This window comes from Monodon monoceros, unplaced genomic scaffold (genome assembly GCF_005190385.1).
Source record: "Monodon monoceros isolate NGI ecotype Baffin Bay Population unplaced genomic scaffold, NGI_Narwhal_1 Super_Scaffold_11, whole genome shotgun sequence".
NCBI lineage: Eukaryota > Metazoa > Chordata > Mammalia > Artiodactyla > Monodontidae > Monodon > Monodon monoceros.
In genome coordinates this window covers 83,528,310-83,542,870 of record NW_021703767.1, presented here as the reverse complement: position 1 = coordinate 83,542,870, position 14,561 = coordinate 83,528,310, and the positions used below count along the sequence as shown (strand labels likewise).

At 42.9% G+C, this 14,561-nt stretch overlaps 1 protein-coding gene across 5 annotated transcripts in view; it reads right to left on the bottom strand.

Moving 5' to 3' along the window:
* The window catches only part of KLHL6 (kelch like family member 6), a 67,067-nt gene that overhangs the window by 14,264 nt on the left and 38,242 nt on the right, over nucleotides 1-14,561 (bottom strand). For all 5 annotated transcript variants that reach the window (XR_003792318.1, XR_003792317.1, XM_029214226.1 and 2 more), the window contains exons 3-5: nucleotides 13,159-13,608; nucleotides 6,077-6,314; nucleotides 1,220-1,422 (exon numbers count right to left, since the gene is read on the bottom strand). Coding sequence is in view for 3 of the 5 variants with exons in the window: in XM_029214226.1 (XP_029070059.1) it covers nucleotides 1,220-1,422; nucleotides 6,077-6,314; nucleotides 13,159-13,608 (891 nt within the window). In the remaining 2 variants the exon portion in view is untranslated. The remainder of the gene's footprint in view (nucleotides 1-1,219; nucleotides 1,423-6,076; nucleotides 6,315-13,158; nucleotides 13,609-14,561) is intronic.

Sequence of the window (14,561 nt, the reverse complement as noted above, 5' to 3'; positions counted from 1 at the left end):
ATATTCATATTTATTCATGTGCTCCTTCATTCAAAAAATATTTACTGAGTGCCTACTATGTGCCAGGCATTGTCGTTGGTGCTTATAGCTAGGAAGAAAAGCTGGTATAAGGGTTTCAGGTGGCCACAGGTAAGCATATTCTCCCACTCTGGGGCAACATACAGATCTGAGGGTTAAGCCAGACTTGTGTTTCCATCCTGTGAACCCCAGGGCACTAAAGGGGACTTTTAAGAGTCTCTTACCCATTAACATAACCCTCTTGGGTCATGGAGCAACTTTGTGATGGGACTTAAACTGAGAAGTTCTTGGGCACAGCCTTATAAATGTTAAGGGCTCCCTATAAAGTTCTTTTCGGGTTAACAGATCTTGGCTGGATGCCATCATGACCTGTCTACCTTTGCTTGTGCCTGTGATGACCACGTTTCACACACCCCAAAGCTGGAACATGCTCTGACATATAATCTGATAAGGAGAAAGAAAATTTGAAATTGGGAATAATCTGGAAGTACAGGAAGTGAGGTCACCTTACCTCTGTGTGTGTGTTGGGTGGGGGTAAGGATACTTAACATGAGATCTACACTCTTAACACATTTTAAATTGTAAAATACAGTATTGTTATCTATAGGCACAATGTTGTATGGCAGATCTCCAGAGCTGGTTCATCTTGCATAAACGGAAACTTTATGCCCATCGATGAGCAATGCTTTGCCTTTTCTTGAGTATGATATATACCTGAGATTGCATTGCTAAAGTCTTGTCTGAAGGCACGCAAATGGTTCATCACTAATAGGTAAATAAATAAGGGCTGACTTCTAAATACTACCAAATGACTCTGGATTCAACAAACAGTGTAGTCAAGAGATCCTGGTATGCCCAGTGTGGAGAAGACAAGGGCAGATGGCATCGGAGGAGACAGAGACTCTAGGCCAAGACATGCAGACCAAGACAGGATCAAGCCTCCCGTCTACATCTGGGGTTCTGGCCAGGACAGGACAGGTACCCACACAGAGCTCCCCCACCTGGAAGGAAATCATTTCCGTGACCTGATCAGCAATGCTGACTCGATGGCTCCTATGAGGAGGGAAGCTCAGAGCCACTGAAAATGTTCTCAGTGGGAGCAGGGAGATCAGAAAGCCGTATACCTACATTGGCAGATACCAATTTTTTTTTTTAAGCTTTGAAGCAATAACACAGAGTTACTCATAGAAATAATCTATACCTCTGACCAGCAGTTGTGGAAGGGGTCATACGTCTCCACGTTGTTGATCCTCTGCAAGCCATCGAAACCTCCGATCACATAGACCTTGCCCCCAAGCACCACCATCTTATGCCTCCAGCGGCCTATGTTCAAATACTCAATTTGAATCCACTTGTTGATTGAAGAATTATATTTCCAAACATCATGCTGTGTTTCTTTGCCACCTAGGAGACATATAGAGCATTTAAGAAACCACTGATATGTCAGAAATGCAGCTTCTCCCATAATTCCCCACTGGCCCAGAGTGTTAAATCCCCAGACGAGCACCAACCCCCGCCCCATCCCCCCAGACAAAAGAAATCATGAAGGTACATGCAGTGTGGCTGCCAGGACAGAGCCTGCACAGGGTGACAGGAAGACACAGTGCAAGGCTGCGGTGGATCATGCACTGGGCTGTGCCATGTGTCACCTCTGTGTTGTGAGAATTCAGAGGAGAGGAGGCTCCGTGAGCTAGGTCCAGAGAAGGCTTCAGGGGAGTAGTACCCAAGTCTGCCTAGGCGAGTGGGGACCAACAGGAGCCTGGACTCCAGTGTTTGTGAGGCTCAGGGGCAGGAGGTCAGGCAGGACAGGTGAAGTTGGACGATTGCAGGTGGGGATAGTAGGGCCTTGACCAGCGGGCAAATGAGAAACCAGCTTAAGTTCTCTGTTTGCTTATTTATTCAAACAAATACAAACCTGGGAAAATCACCATGAGATCTTACAAAATTCTCTTGGTTCATAACTCTGATCTATATAAAAACATAAGTGAGGTTTGTCCTACTTTGAAACAATTTCTATTGGAACAGAATGAGACGCTCACACCAGATCATCTGAGAGTGAGCCGGTAAAACATTTTTTCAAGACAACTCAATAAATAGAAAATATGTAATTCAGTTAGGGAGAGAGACCAAGACAAAGCAGAGCTGACTTTTCTGGTGACTTTAATAAAATATTTTAATGACTTTGTGTTTCCATTTCCCCATCAGCACAGAGTACTACCAACTACCTAAAACAAAGGATGTACCTTTCAGACTAAAATGTGCACTAGTGTGGAAATGAATATCATTAATGACGCTCTGTGTCACGGGTAAGTGTTTCTCAAGGGTGGAGCCCAGAAGTGGGATTCCTAGGTCAATGGTGTGCCCACCTTGAATTTCTACAGGTGATACCAAAGAACCTTCCAAAGCTGTCCTGGTTGACTTTTCCCCATACCCCACCCACAGCGGATATTAGGAAGGTTTTTTTGGTTGGTTTGTTTTGTTTTACAGCCTGAGGGAGAAAAATGATGCCATAGTTTGGTTTCCCCTGGCTGCTAGGGAGACTGAGCTTCATCCTCTCCTGTTATCTTTTTGTTCATATAGTTTAACCATTCTGGGGGAGGGGTGTTGTATACCTCTTAGAGGTCTCTATTCAAAACACTGTGATATTGATCCCAGTCAGACAATTTTTTTACTTCAGGATGTAAAAGAAGACCTGATTAACTGGGCAGGCATATCATGTGCACAGATGATAAGACAGGTTATTGCAAAGATGTCAACCCTCCCCAAGTTAACCTGTATATTAGGTGCCTTCAGGGCTTTTCATGGATTTCAGGACATGAAGTGACCATTCTAAGCTTCATTTGGAAGAGTAGATTTGGGAACATTTCTAAGAAACTTTTGAAAAAGAAGGAGGAATGAGAGAGCTCTCCCTAGCAAATATCAAAATATACTAAAAAGCTGTGATAATAAAAATAATGTGCTACTAGTATAAGACAAACTGATCAATTAAAAACAAGGTACAGAAACAGACTAAAAGATATAGAGATTATTAAATAAATGGCATTAGAACAACTGGCTATCTGTTTAGAGAAAAATTTAGATCCCTATTTCACATTATACTTAAAATTTAAATGTAAATGCTATAGAAGTAACTGGAGAATATATAGGAGAAGATGTTAATGATCTTGGGGTGGGGAGGGGCTTTCTAAGCATGACAAGAAACCTAGAACATATAGAAAAGAAAGTTACTATATAAAATATAAATCAAAGTTAAAAGACAACCCCACTGTCTGGGAGAAAGTATTTGTAATACAAATAGCAAAGGATATATAATAAGAACTCCAAAAAATTAATAAGGAAAAGACAACCAATAGAAAAACAAAGGGTAGGAACAGATCATTTTTAAAAAACAGATATGTTTAGCTAATAAATATATGAAAATATATTCAACCTCATTAATGATCTAAGAGTGTAAATTTACACAATCAAGTCTATTAAAAATGTAATTGATAATAAAAAATGTTAACAAGGATGTAGAAAATGGGCACTGACATTCATCATTGGTTGAACTGTAAATTGGTACAAACTTTCTGGAGGACAATTTAGCAATATCTACAAAAACTCTAAATTTACACATCTTATGACCACTTCCAGGAATCTCTCCATATATCAGCGCAAGTTCATAAATATATATGTATGAAAATGCCTATTGTGGTATTTTTTTCAGTGGGAAAATAAAAGCTGAAAAAAATTATGGTTCATTCATTCCATAGACAGCCCTGAAGCTGGTGAAAGGAGCAGTAATAACAATCCTCGCAGTAGTGAGCATGACGACTAACACTGCTGAGCTCTCACCCCGTGCTCGGGATTGTGCTGTACTCTACATGTATTACATTGCTTAACACATAGAGTAGATCAATTATACCAACATGTAATGATGTTCAGAACAGACTGTTAGTTGAGCACACATTTCTGTTGATTTAGTACAACAAGCATGCTTTCATGTATCGCCTGTATCATTTTTATTTTTTTCTATTTTTTTATTTTTTATTTTTTTAACATTTTTATTGGAGTATAATTGCTTTACAATGGTGTGTTAGTTTCTGCTCTATAACAAAGTGAATCAGTTATACATACACATATATCCCCATATCTCTTCCCTCTTGCGTCTCCCTCCCTCCCACCCTCCCTATCCCACCCCTCTAGGTGGTCACAAAGCACCGAGCTGATCTCCCTGTGCTATGTGGCTGCTTCCCACTAGCTATCTATTTTACGTTTGGTAGTGTATATATGTCCATGCCACTCTCTCACTTCGTCCCAGCTTCCCCTTCCCCCTCCCCGTGTCCTCAAGTCCATTCTTTAGTAGGTCTGTGTCTTTATTCCCGTCTTGCCCCTAGGTTCTTCATGACCTTTTTTTTTTTTTTTTTAGATTCCATATATGTGTGTTAGCAGCCTGTATCATTTTTTAAAAGACAACAACAAACTGAAGACGGACAAAAGACAAGTTGTAGAATAAAACACTATGTGTAGTGTATGTGGCAAAGACTGACCACGATTACCAAACCTGTCTTTTCCTCCTGGGCACACGGCTAAACTACATTTCCCAGCCCCACTGCATGGGGGGCGGGGGTGCAGGGAGGGCATGCAGCTGGTTCTTGCCAATAGAATGTGAGCAGAACTGATGCCTCATGTCCAGGCCGAGGCTGTTGTGAGCAGGTGTGTCTTTTCAACTTGTTGGGCTTCTCTCTCTTCCCGAAATGCATCAAGCTTGAAGGTCACGTCTGGAAACAGCCTCATCATGAGATGGAAGGAGCCTAGGTCCCTGAATGACTGAGTGGAGCAGGTGCTCTCCCCCAACCCACACATACTTCTCTGGTGATTCATTGAGATTCAGGGTTTGTTACAGCAGCTGGCATTACTTACTCTAAGACAATATAAAACCATTTTTGTAAAAAAAAAAAAAAATTAAAACATGTAGGATTGTGATGGCACAGAGAAACTGCCATATTTTACTTTACACTCCCTGTATTGCTTAAATCTTCTACAACAATTAAAAAATGTTTCTGTAAGATAAAAGAAAGCTAAACCCTAGTCTGTGGTATTAATAGGCTCAAAGAAGAACTGACCTGCCCTTTATCTTGGAGGAGACCAGCTCTGGGAATAAGCTCTTTCCAAAACGAGTTCAGATTAAAGAAAACCGCCAAGAGAAGGGAAGGGATGTTTGTCTTTTCCCTTGGTGCTGCAAGAAGAGCTAGGTGGCTTTTAATGTCATGGGAGACCATAAGACTCAGAGAACATGGATTGGAATCCTGCCTGACGCTTACCAGTGTGTGACTTTAGGTAAGTTCCATACCTTTCTGAGCCTCGGTTTTCTCCATTTGTAATCCGGAGATTAAAATCACCTACCTTATAGAGCTGATGTGAGAGGCAATAATTAATTGCTACCAAAGAGTAAATTCATCTACTATGCTGTAAAGATGGTAGAGATTACATCATTTAATAAATATTTATTGAGCATTTACTATGGCCAGACACAGCGCTAGGTATTGGGAATACAGTGTTGATTCATGGAATTTAAGGACTAATGGGAAACAGGCATAGAGCAATTATAAACAATTAAGCAAACAACTTAGAAGTAAGAAATGAAAAAGTACTGGATGCTGTTGGAGCATCTAAAAGTAAGACCTAATAAACTTGAGGGGAGAGGTCAGATTTGGGGGGAAGAGCAGACATATTTATTCATTACTGTATTTCCAGTGGCTAGCTCAGTGTCCTATGCCTATAACAGACACCGAATAAACTCTAGTACCACTTTCCTTCTTCCTTTTCCATGAAGGAAGTCCTATCTGCCTGCTCCCCCAGTTCCTACTACAATACTGCTCAAGGATTAGGGTTCACTCAGTAATTATTCCCTCTCCACGATAAGACCATCTGAGTGCCTGGTTTCCATATCCTGACCCAGTTAGTGCTAGATCAGTGCCATCCACAGTAATTCTCCTGGGATGGTTGCCTGTCTCTCACTCAGGAAAACATGTAGTGCCTTGGGGGCTGGCTTTGGCATCACGTGGCTTCTGCTTACCTGAGATGTAGACCTCATTTTTTAATGTCACGCATGCAAACTCCACCCACTTCTTATTCTCACTGTCCAGCTCGTGCTCTGTCATGGGGAGCTTGGCCACCTCCAGGCGGCTGCGCCTCAGGGGATCCAGGCAGGTTACCTCCGCCACAAACCGTTCATCCTTCGTGCAGCCACCGATGATCATGAACACCTCAGACTGGAACTCATGCATCCTGGGCTTGGTGCGCTCCGAAATGATCTGGAAAATCAATGGGAGTACAAAAAGGCAGAATGGCACAGTGGTTCAGAGCTCAGGCTATGGAGCCAGAGGAGCAGAGCCCAATTCCCAACTCTGCCACCGTAGGACCATGTGACTTCCCCTCCTTGGGCCTCAGGTTTTTCTTCTGTATAATGGAAATTTTAGTGGTAACCACCTCATAGGTTTGTCATGAGGATTAAATGAGATAATATATTTAGTGTGCTTGGCCCAGGGCCGGATGTATAGTAGGTACTCAATAAAGGTTATCGGTTGTAGATTTTGCTACTTTTTAAGAAGTTCAGGTCTGTCTACCATCAAATGCACTTTCCTGCCTCTTCCCTCTTCCTTGGTCAGAAGCACTGAATCCTGGAATTTCATTTCTGGCCACCTTCCACTCCCCACTGGTTTCAGTTTCTTGATGATATCCCAGACTTCACTCGCTACCAGGCCTTTTCTGGAAGAGAAGTCCTGAGGGCACATAAGAGCATCCAGAGACTTAGGAGAAAAGAACCAAAAGGGAGCAAGGGTGTGTCCAAGGAGGTTGGGGGACTGGGTCCCAACATCAAGCATATGACCCTTCAGAGCCTTGAACAAGCAAAGATATCCATACCACAGATATTTGAACCCAGCTGAAAGAGCAGAGGTTTGGAGTCAAATACACCAGAGTTCCATCCTGGTTCCACCACCGATGGCCACGTGACCTTGGAGAAGCAACACAATCTCTGTAAATGCCTGTGATCATTCCTATGCTACCATGCCATTGTGAGCATCCATGAGGTTGTGATGTAGAGAGCTGAGAAGAGCACCTGGCACACGCGTGGCCCTCCATAGCTAGTCACGGCAGTAGGAGTGGTGGGAGATGTCATATTGATGTAATTAATGAAAAGGGAGAGCTGCCCTCCTCCTGGTTCCAGCCATCCCTGGGCTTGATGGGGAAGGTTCTACAGGGGTACTGATGGGAGACAGAGAGGCAGCAGCACCTATTTCCCACATGGCCAAAGCAGCTACTCTTTCCTACAAGGTTAAGCTGACCTAATATGGATTATGGAACTTCAAGCTTGCCCACAGATGGTGACAAACAGTTCACCTGAGTCCACAAGTGGTGAATCCAATCAATAGTCACATGTAATCAGGTCAGCCAACATCCAACGTCTACTTTCCCAGAAGAGACTTTGCTTTTCTGGGCCGATAGTCAGATACAGTAAATTCTGCGTCCTCAGTTACTGAGGCCAGACCATGGCCATAAAGTCTGTGGCAGGACTTTCCTTTATGGGTCAGCAGAAAGGAGTGGAGGTGTGTGGCAGTTTAAATCCTGGGCAATGGGCTGAGACTGAGGGCACTGACAGTGGAAAGGCCAGCTGGGATAAGGGTGGAAGGGGTGGTCCCGAGAACTTGGAGGCACTATGAGAATACCAAGCTGGTAGGAGAGGAATGAGCAATGAGTTGGCACCAAAGACAAACTTGGCCAATCTGAGATTTCTCCCTCCAGCCTCTAAACCTTCCTTCCCACAGCTGAGGGACAACCTCTAGCACCAATCTGATCCTCCTGCAGGGAGGATTTAGGGATTATAGGGCGATACTTAGAGGACAGCACTAGCTTCTCAGAACTGGTTCCCTGTGACCCTTACTCTGGTTCTGAGAGCCAAGCCTCAGCCTCCTCTCTGAAGACTCCCATCTTATTCACAGTGTCTGCTCTCCTGCATCAACAGCCTGCTGACTAGCAGGGGACCAAACCAGCCATGATCTTACTCCTGACTCCCAGGGCTGGCATCCCGGTCCCGAGTCCTGGCCTGTGGAAGACTCTGCTCCCCCTGACTGAAGCCTGCATTCCTGCCTGCTGTCTGCATCTCCCCACAATATCTGCCCTCGATTGCCCACACTACCTTCCCAACCACTTACCCTGTAAGCCACTTGACATTATTTTCAATGTCATTTTGTTCTTTCCTCCAGGAAGCCATTCTTGCCTTTCCACACCTGTTCCCACAGTCCTGAATTTCCCTATCACAGCGCTTTTCACCCTCGTGTAATTTATTCTAATGTCCCTGATGGCAGGGATAGCCCTTTTCTCCAATGGATCCTCAGCACCAAGAACAGTGCCTGGAGCTTGTGGGTTTCCATAAATGTTGGCTGAATGAATGAATGAATGAATGGGCAAGTTAGTTAACCCAGGACCTGATAAAGACTTTTTTTTCCAGTCTAGATCATTGTGGTAACCAGCTTCCACAATGGCCCCCAGCAATCCCCACCTCCTGGTATTTACATCCTATGTTGTTCCCTCCACATTATTCCTGGGTTGATCTCTATGCCAATAGAATACAATAGTGTTGGTATACCACTTCTGAAATTAGGTTATGAAGGCACTACAGCTTCCATCTTGACAGCTCTCTCAGTCTTTCTTGGGTCATTTGCTCTAACGAAAGACAGCTGCAATGGAGAAGCCCAAGTAGCAAGAAGCTGAGGCTTCCAGCCAACAGCCAGCAAGGAAGTGACTTCTGTCAACAATCCTGCGAGGGAACTTGCAAGTGGATCCTCCAGCCCCCTTTGAGCTTTGAGATGACTAACTGCAGCCCCAGCCAATAGATGGACTGCAACTTCAGAAGAGACCCTGCGCCAGAATCACCCAGCTGAATCACTCCCAGATTCCTGCAAACTGTGACATAATAAATGTTTGTTGTTTTAAACAGCTGTTTGGGGATAATTTGTTGCACAGCAATAGATAACTAATACAATCATCTAGTTGATGGGACTGGCTGGGTATTGAGACCTGCCTTGTAACTCGGAACCACAGGGCTGCCAGATGGTGGCACCATTACCAAATTATAAGTTCGGCTACGTTTTGCAAAATATTAACCCCAAAGGCATGACAAACGCCAATCTGAAGTCAGAGATGGGCAAGTTTGTTGCAGACACACGGAAGTAAGTGTTTGCCAAAGAATCACACGCAACCATCAGGCCTACACAGTTTATTTTCAGATTGTTAGAAGTAGAGCAAAAAAGTTTCCCCTTACTGACTACTCATTGTCCAAAGAACCTATCTGAGAGCACCAAACAGAAGTGACCAAACTGCTTGGATAAAGCTCCTCAGGGTGAGCTTCTGCCCCGCTGCCCTCAGGAGTAGGTCCTCCTGACAGCACACATATCAGAGCAGCCTTTAGTATAGATCAAGTTGGTCCCTGGAGACTTAGGAAGCAATGAAATGAAGGGGTAACTTTCTCTGCCCCAAAAGACCTCTCCCAATGAAGGTACCAGCTACTACTCCTAAATCAAATGTAAGTTGACATTTGCTTTTAGGGTTCTAAAACTTCCTTCTGTTACCACTTCCATGAGCTCAGAGGAGGGACAAGGTTAAAATGGAGAGATAATGATAGGACAAGCAGGGTTAAAGTTTGGGAAAGGAAGGTTAGGAGGAGAAATGTGTTCACAGAGTATCCTCCAGGCTTACACTAGTGTCATTAGGAATAAAGCCAAGATCACACAAGCAGCGGGAAGGCTGGGAGTTTCAGGGAATCAACTAGCAATGAGACACAACTCAGAGATCACAATGCTTGGTTGGTTCAGTTACCTAGACTATAAAATGAGGATGAGAAAATGCCCTGAGCAGGATTTGGGGCAATAAGGCAGAAAAAAACTAGGACACAATGAAAAGAGAGATTTTAGCCTCAGAGAAAGAAAATGCTTGATTGTGGGAGATAGAGTACCATAAAGAACTGAGTGAGAATAGGAAGTCTTTATTTCTGGGGCACTTAACATATGCCAGACACTGTGCTAGCACATCTCATTCATTATCTTACCTCATTCTCAAAACAATTCTATCAGTTGGTAGATATTGTTTTCCCCATGTTACAAGGACTGAGCCTTACAGCAGCTAAGTAGCTTGCCCAAGGTCACACTGTAGGTAAATTGTGCAGTCAAGATTAAAGCCCAGATCTGCCTGACTGGGAGCTCAAGTTCTTGACATTTTCTAGTTATCAGAATTCTCTCTCCTCCTAAATCCAAAGCTTATAATCCCACTCCCCCACCCCCACCCCATTGCAAATACAAAAGGCAGAGCAGATATTTCATAGCAGCAGTTTTGCAGAAGACATAGTTGGGACATTTTATATAAGAGGAAAGCCTTTATCACCTGCATTTCAGGGAGTTAGGAAATGGGAAGCAGAAACAAAAATAGCAAGAATGTTGGAAGTACAGTTGATCAAGACCCTGTACTTTGGTTTTTTTTTTTTAAGTTTTTAAAAAAATTTATTTATTTTATTTTATTTACTTTTGGCTGTGTTGGGTCTTTGTTGCTGTGCATGGGCTTTCTCTAGTTGCAGTGAGCAGAGGCTACTCTTCGTTGCGGTGCGCAGGCTTCTCATTGCGCTGGCTTCTCTTGTTGCGGAGCATAAGCTCTAGACGCGCGGGATTCAGTCGTTGTGGCTCGCGGGGTCAGTAGATGTGGCGCATGGGCTTAGTTGCTCCACGGCATGTGGGATCTTCCCGGACCAGGGCTTGAACCCATGCCCCCTGCATTGGGTTCTTAACCACTGCGCCACCAGGGAAGCCCCAAGACTGTACTTTAAATGCTGTACTGAGAGCAGTTGCAGAGACTGATCTTGTATTCAGGAATATGAGGGCTTTCCCAGTGCTGAGCCAACTGCCAGTGACCCACATATCCAGCATAGGACCCTTGTGGTTATCTGGTCTTCCTCTATCAGTCTGCTTATCACCCTTCATTTGCTTAGTGTCCTGTCTTCTCTGAAAGACCATAAGGTTAGTAAGGTAGAGACTGTTTTGTGGTGCTTGGTGCCATGTCTGGCATATAGTTGGTGTTCAGGATTTATTTGTGAAGAATGAAAGTATAGCATATGAAATTATAGCACTAATGGCAATATTAGAAAAAAATCTCAAATTAGTGACCTTTATTTCTACCCTAAAAAACTAGAAAAGGAAGAGAAAATTCAACCTGAAGTAAGCAGAAGAAAGTAGTCAAGATTAAGGTAGAAATAAATGGAATAGAAAATGTAAAGACTGTAGAGAAAGTCAAGTGAAACCAGAAGCTGGTTCTTTGAGAAAATCAATAAAATTGATAAACCTCTAACCAGACTGATCAGGAGAAAAAAGGAGACACAAATTACCAATATCTGGAATGAGAGCTATAACATCACTACAGATTCTACAGATATTAAAAAGGATAATAAGGGACTACTGTGAACAACTTTATGCCAATAAATTCAGCAACTTCTATGAAATGGAAAATTCTTTGAAATATACAAACTACCAAAGCTCATTCTAGAAGAAATAGATAATGTGAATAGTCTCTTGTATCTATATAGCTATTAAAGAAATACAATTTGTAGTTTGAAGTTTAAAACCTTCTCACATACACAAAAAATTCCTCCTGGTTCTGATAGCATCACTGATAAATTCTACCAAATATTTAAGGATGTGTTTGCAGAGTGAATAAGTGACAATGGATCTGAGGACAACACAGAACTAGAAAAGGACAGACAGAAAAGAAGGGGCTCCCAAGGGGCCTCTGAAAGACAATTCCTAAACTATTTTGGCTAATATTTCTACCAATGGCCTAATGAAGAAGGCTTGGTAGCCAACCTCAGAACCACTGTATAGTGGTATACATGTGTGGCTGTTCATGTGTACAAACGTAACAAACTGCCCCTCTATCGTTACTTAATGATTATTTTGTTCCTCTCCACTAAGCCTATTCTTGTCTTTATAAAGTTCTGAATATAACATTTCTTCAGGAATTGTTAAGGAGAACCAGGTAGATACAAATGATATGTTTATTCACTATCTTGGTACGCATTTATTCATTCAACAAACATTAACCAATCCCTTGCTATATACCAAGGACTCTCCTAAGGTCTGGATGAAAAGTCCAATAAGACATATTTCCTACCATAACAACCTCCCTGTCTAGAGATATTTAGAGATGAGGAAGTCAATGGTTAACATGCAGTGGTTGGTGCTATAACAGAGCAATGCTCCAGTGCTATGAGACTGACAGAGGCCTCTGGAGAAGGTGATGCTTAAACTGAGTTTTGAAGCTGGAGCAGAAGTTAACTAGATGAAGAAGAGGAAAAAGTCATTTGAGCAGCACCTGCATTAGCCTGAAGGCTGAAAAAGCGTGTCCGCTTTGGGGAATTACAAGCAGTGCACTCAGACTGTAGCAGGAGAGAGAGGTTGCAGATGACACTAGAGCAGCGAGCAAGAGACCAGGCTCAGAGAGTCTAGGCAGAAGTGTGGGCTTTATCCTGAAAGTGGTGGGGAGCCAGTGAAGAGGCTAAGCCCAGGAGTGAAATGATTAGGCTTGAGTTTTAGATCATCCAGCTGATGAATGAATCGCAGGGCGGCCAGACTGGGGGCAGAAAGCTGAGTTTTGAGGAATTCTCAGAGGTTCAGGAAGGAAATAATGAGAGTCTGAACCTAGGTAATGTCAGGGGAGATATAAGAGTCTCAAGGTTTCCCCAGAGTGGACAAACTGGGAAAGCAGCAGCCCTGTGGAATGGTGACTGGACAGGGCACACTCCCTTCATATGTGTGTCTCCCCCACCAAACTCCCGCCCTTACACAACTGGAAAGGGGAAGGATGTGCCAGGCATGGTGCTGGGTGATTTCCAGATCTCACCTAATTCTCTCAGTAGCTGTCTACCATGTAGTATTATCGGCATTTTACAGATCAGAAATCCAGGGCTTCTGGAACTGCCTGACTCAAACTATAAACATCTACAGCATCTACTTCTTGATGCCCTAATGATTTGTGAGCCAGTCTCATCTGTATCTCTGGGAGGTCTGCTAATTCCTTCACTTTGCTGGTTATATACGGCATCTCTCATCATCAACTCACCTCATTGCCAGAAAGGTGGTACATCCTGGCTTCCTGTAGCAGCGGGAAGACCTCTGGGCATTGTCTGATGAGAGGATCCGCTTCCACCATCTCCACAAAGTACCATGGGTCCAGAAGCGGCAAGCGCACGTTCTCCAGGACATAGGGGAGCAAGCAGAGTCGTTCTGACTGTTTGTGCCTGACCCAGCTCATCACAGTCTCAAACACCTGAGACTCTTCTGTCACATAAAGGTCATCACTCTTCAAGATGTGGTACAGGGTATCCACAGGAAGTTCAAGGAACTCTTCGGAGTTCAGAATCTGCACAAAGTTCTGGATGATGTAACTTTGAACCTGCTTCTTTAGACTGTCCAAGGAATGTGTGTCTGCCAGCCTCAGTATTCCAACACAGTTTTCTGGGTTCAAGGCTTCTGTGAGGAAGCTCGCACAGGCATCCACCATCCGCAGGAACTAAGAGAACAGAAGGGCAGCAAATCAGGCCAGAAAATGACTAGTCCACAAGGAGGTTTATCAGTGAGTTGTGTGTAGTAGCAAAAATTTAGAAACAACCTAAGTGACCCACAATAGAGGACTAGCTAAATAAATTAAAATACATTCATATTTTTGACAGCTGTATGGTCATTAAGAAAGCATGTTGTAGAAGAATATTAAATGACATGGAAAATGTTCATAATGTATTGAGTTGAAAAATCCATTCACTGAATCTTGATCAAGTGTCTAGATTTAATCAGCAACTTACAGGAAACATAGGGGAAAGAGGAACATGTTAAATGACACCACATGAATACAATTAGCAAAACCCAGACTGTGGGAAACTCTACAGAGCAACCAGTTCGGTTTCTTCAACAAATACATCAAAAGGGGAAAGAGAAAAAGGGGGGGGCAGGGAGGGAGAGCCGACGCACAAAAAGAGATTTAAAAGATATATCAACCTACTACAAAGTATGCAGCTTATTTGGATCCCTGACTTAAATAAAATTTTAGAAGAGAAATGTTTACAGTGACCAACATTTGGTGATATGAAGCAATTATTATTAATTTTAAGTGTGGTAATCGTGTTGTGGTTATGCTTAAAGAAAACTCATCTTTTGGAGCTATATACTGAAATATTTTCAGGTGAAATGAGAAGGCACTTCACAAAATCATACATACATTATGATCCTCTTTTTATAAAGAAAAATATATATTGAATACAGGCATAAAAAAAGACTGAAGGATATAAACCAAAATATTAACAGTTGTTATCTCTGTGTATCAGGTATCTTGGGACAAATTATGCTGCAGTAACAAACAACCCTCAAATCTCACGGGCTCACAACAATAAATGTTATTTCTCACTCACATTACAGGGCTCACAGGGCTTCAGTCCAAGACCAAGGATGATGGAAAAGCTCTTGACATGC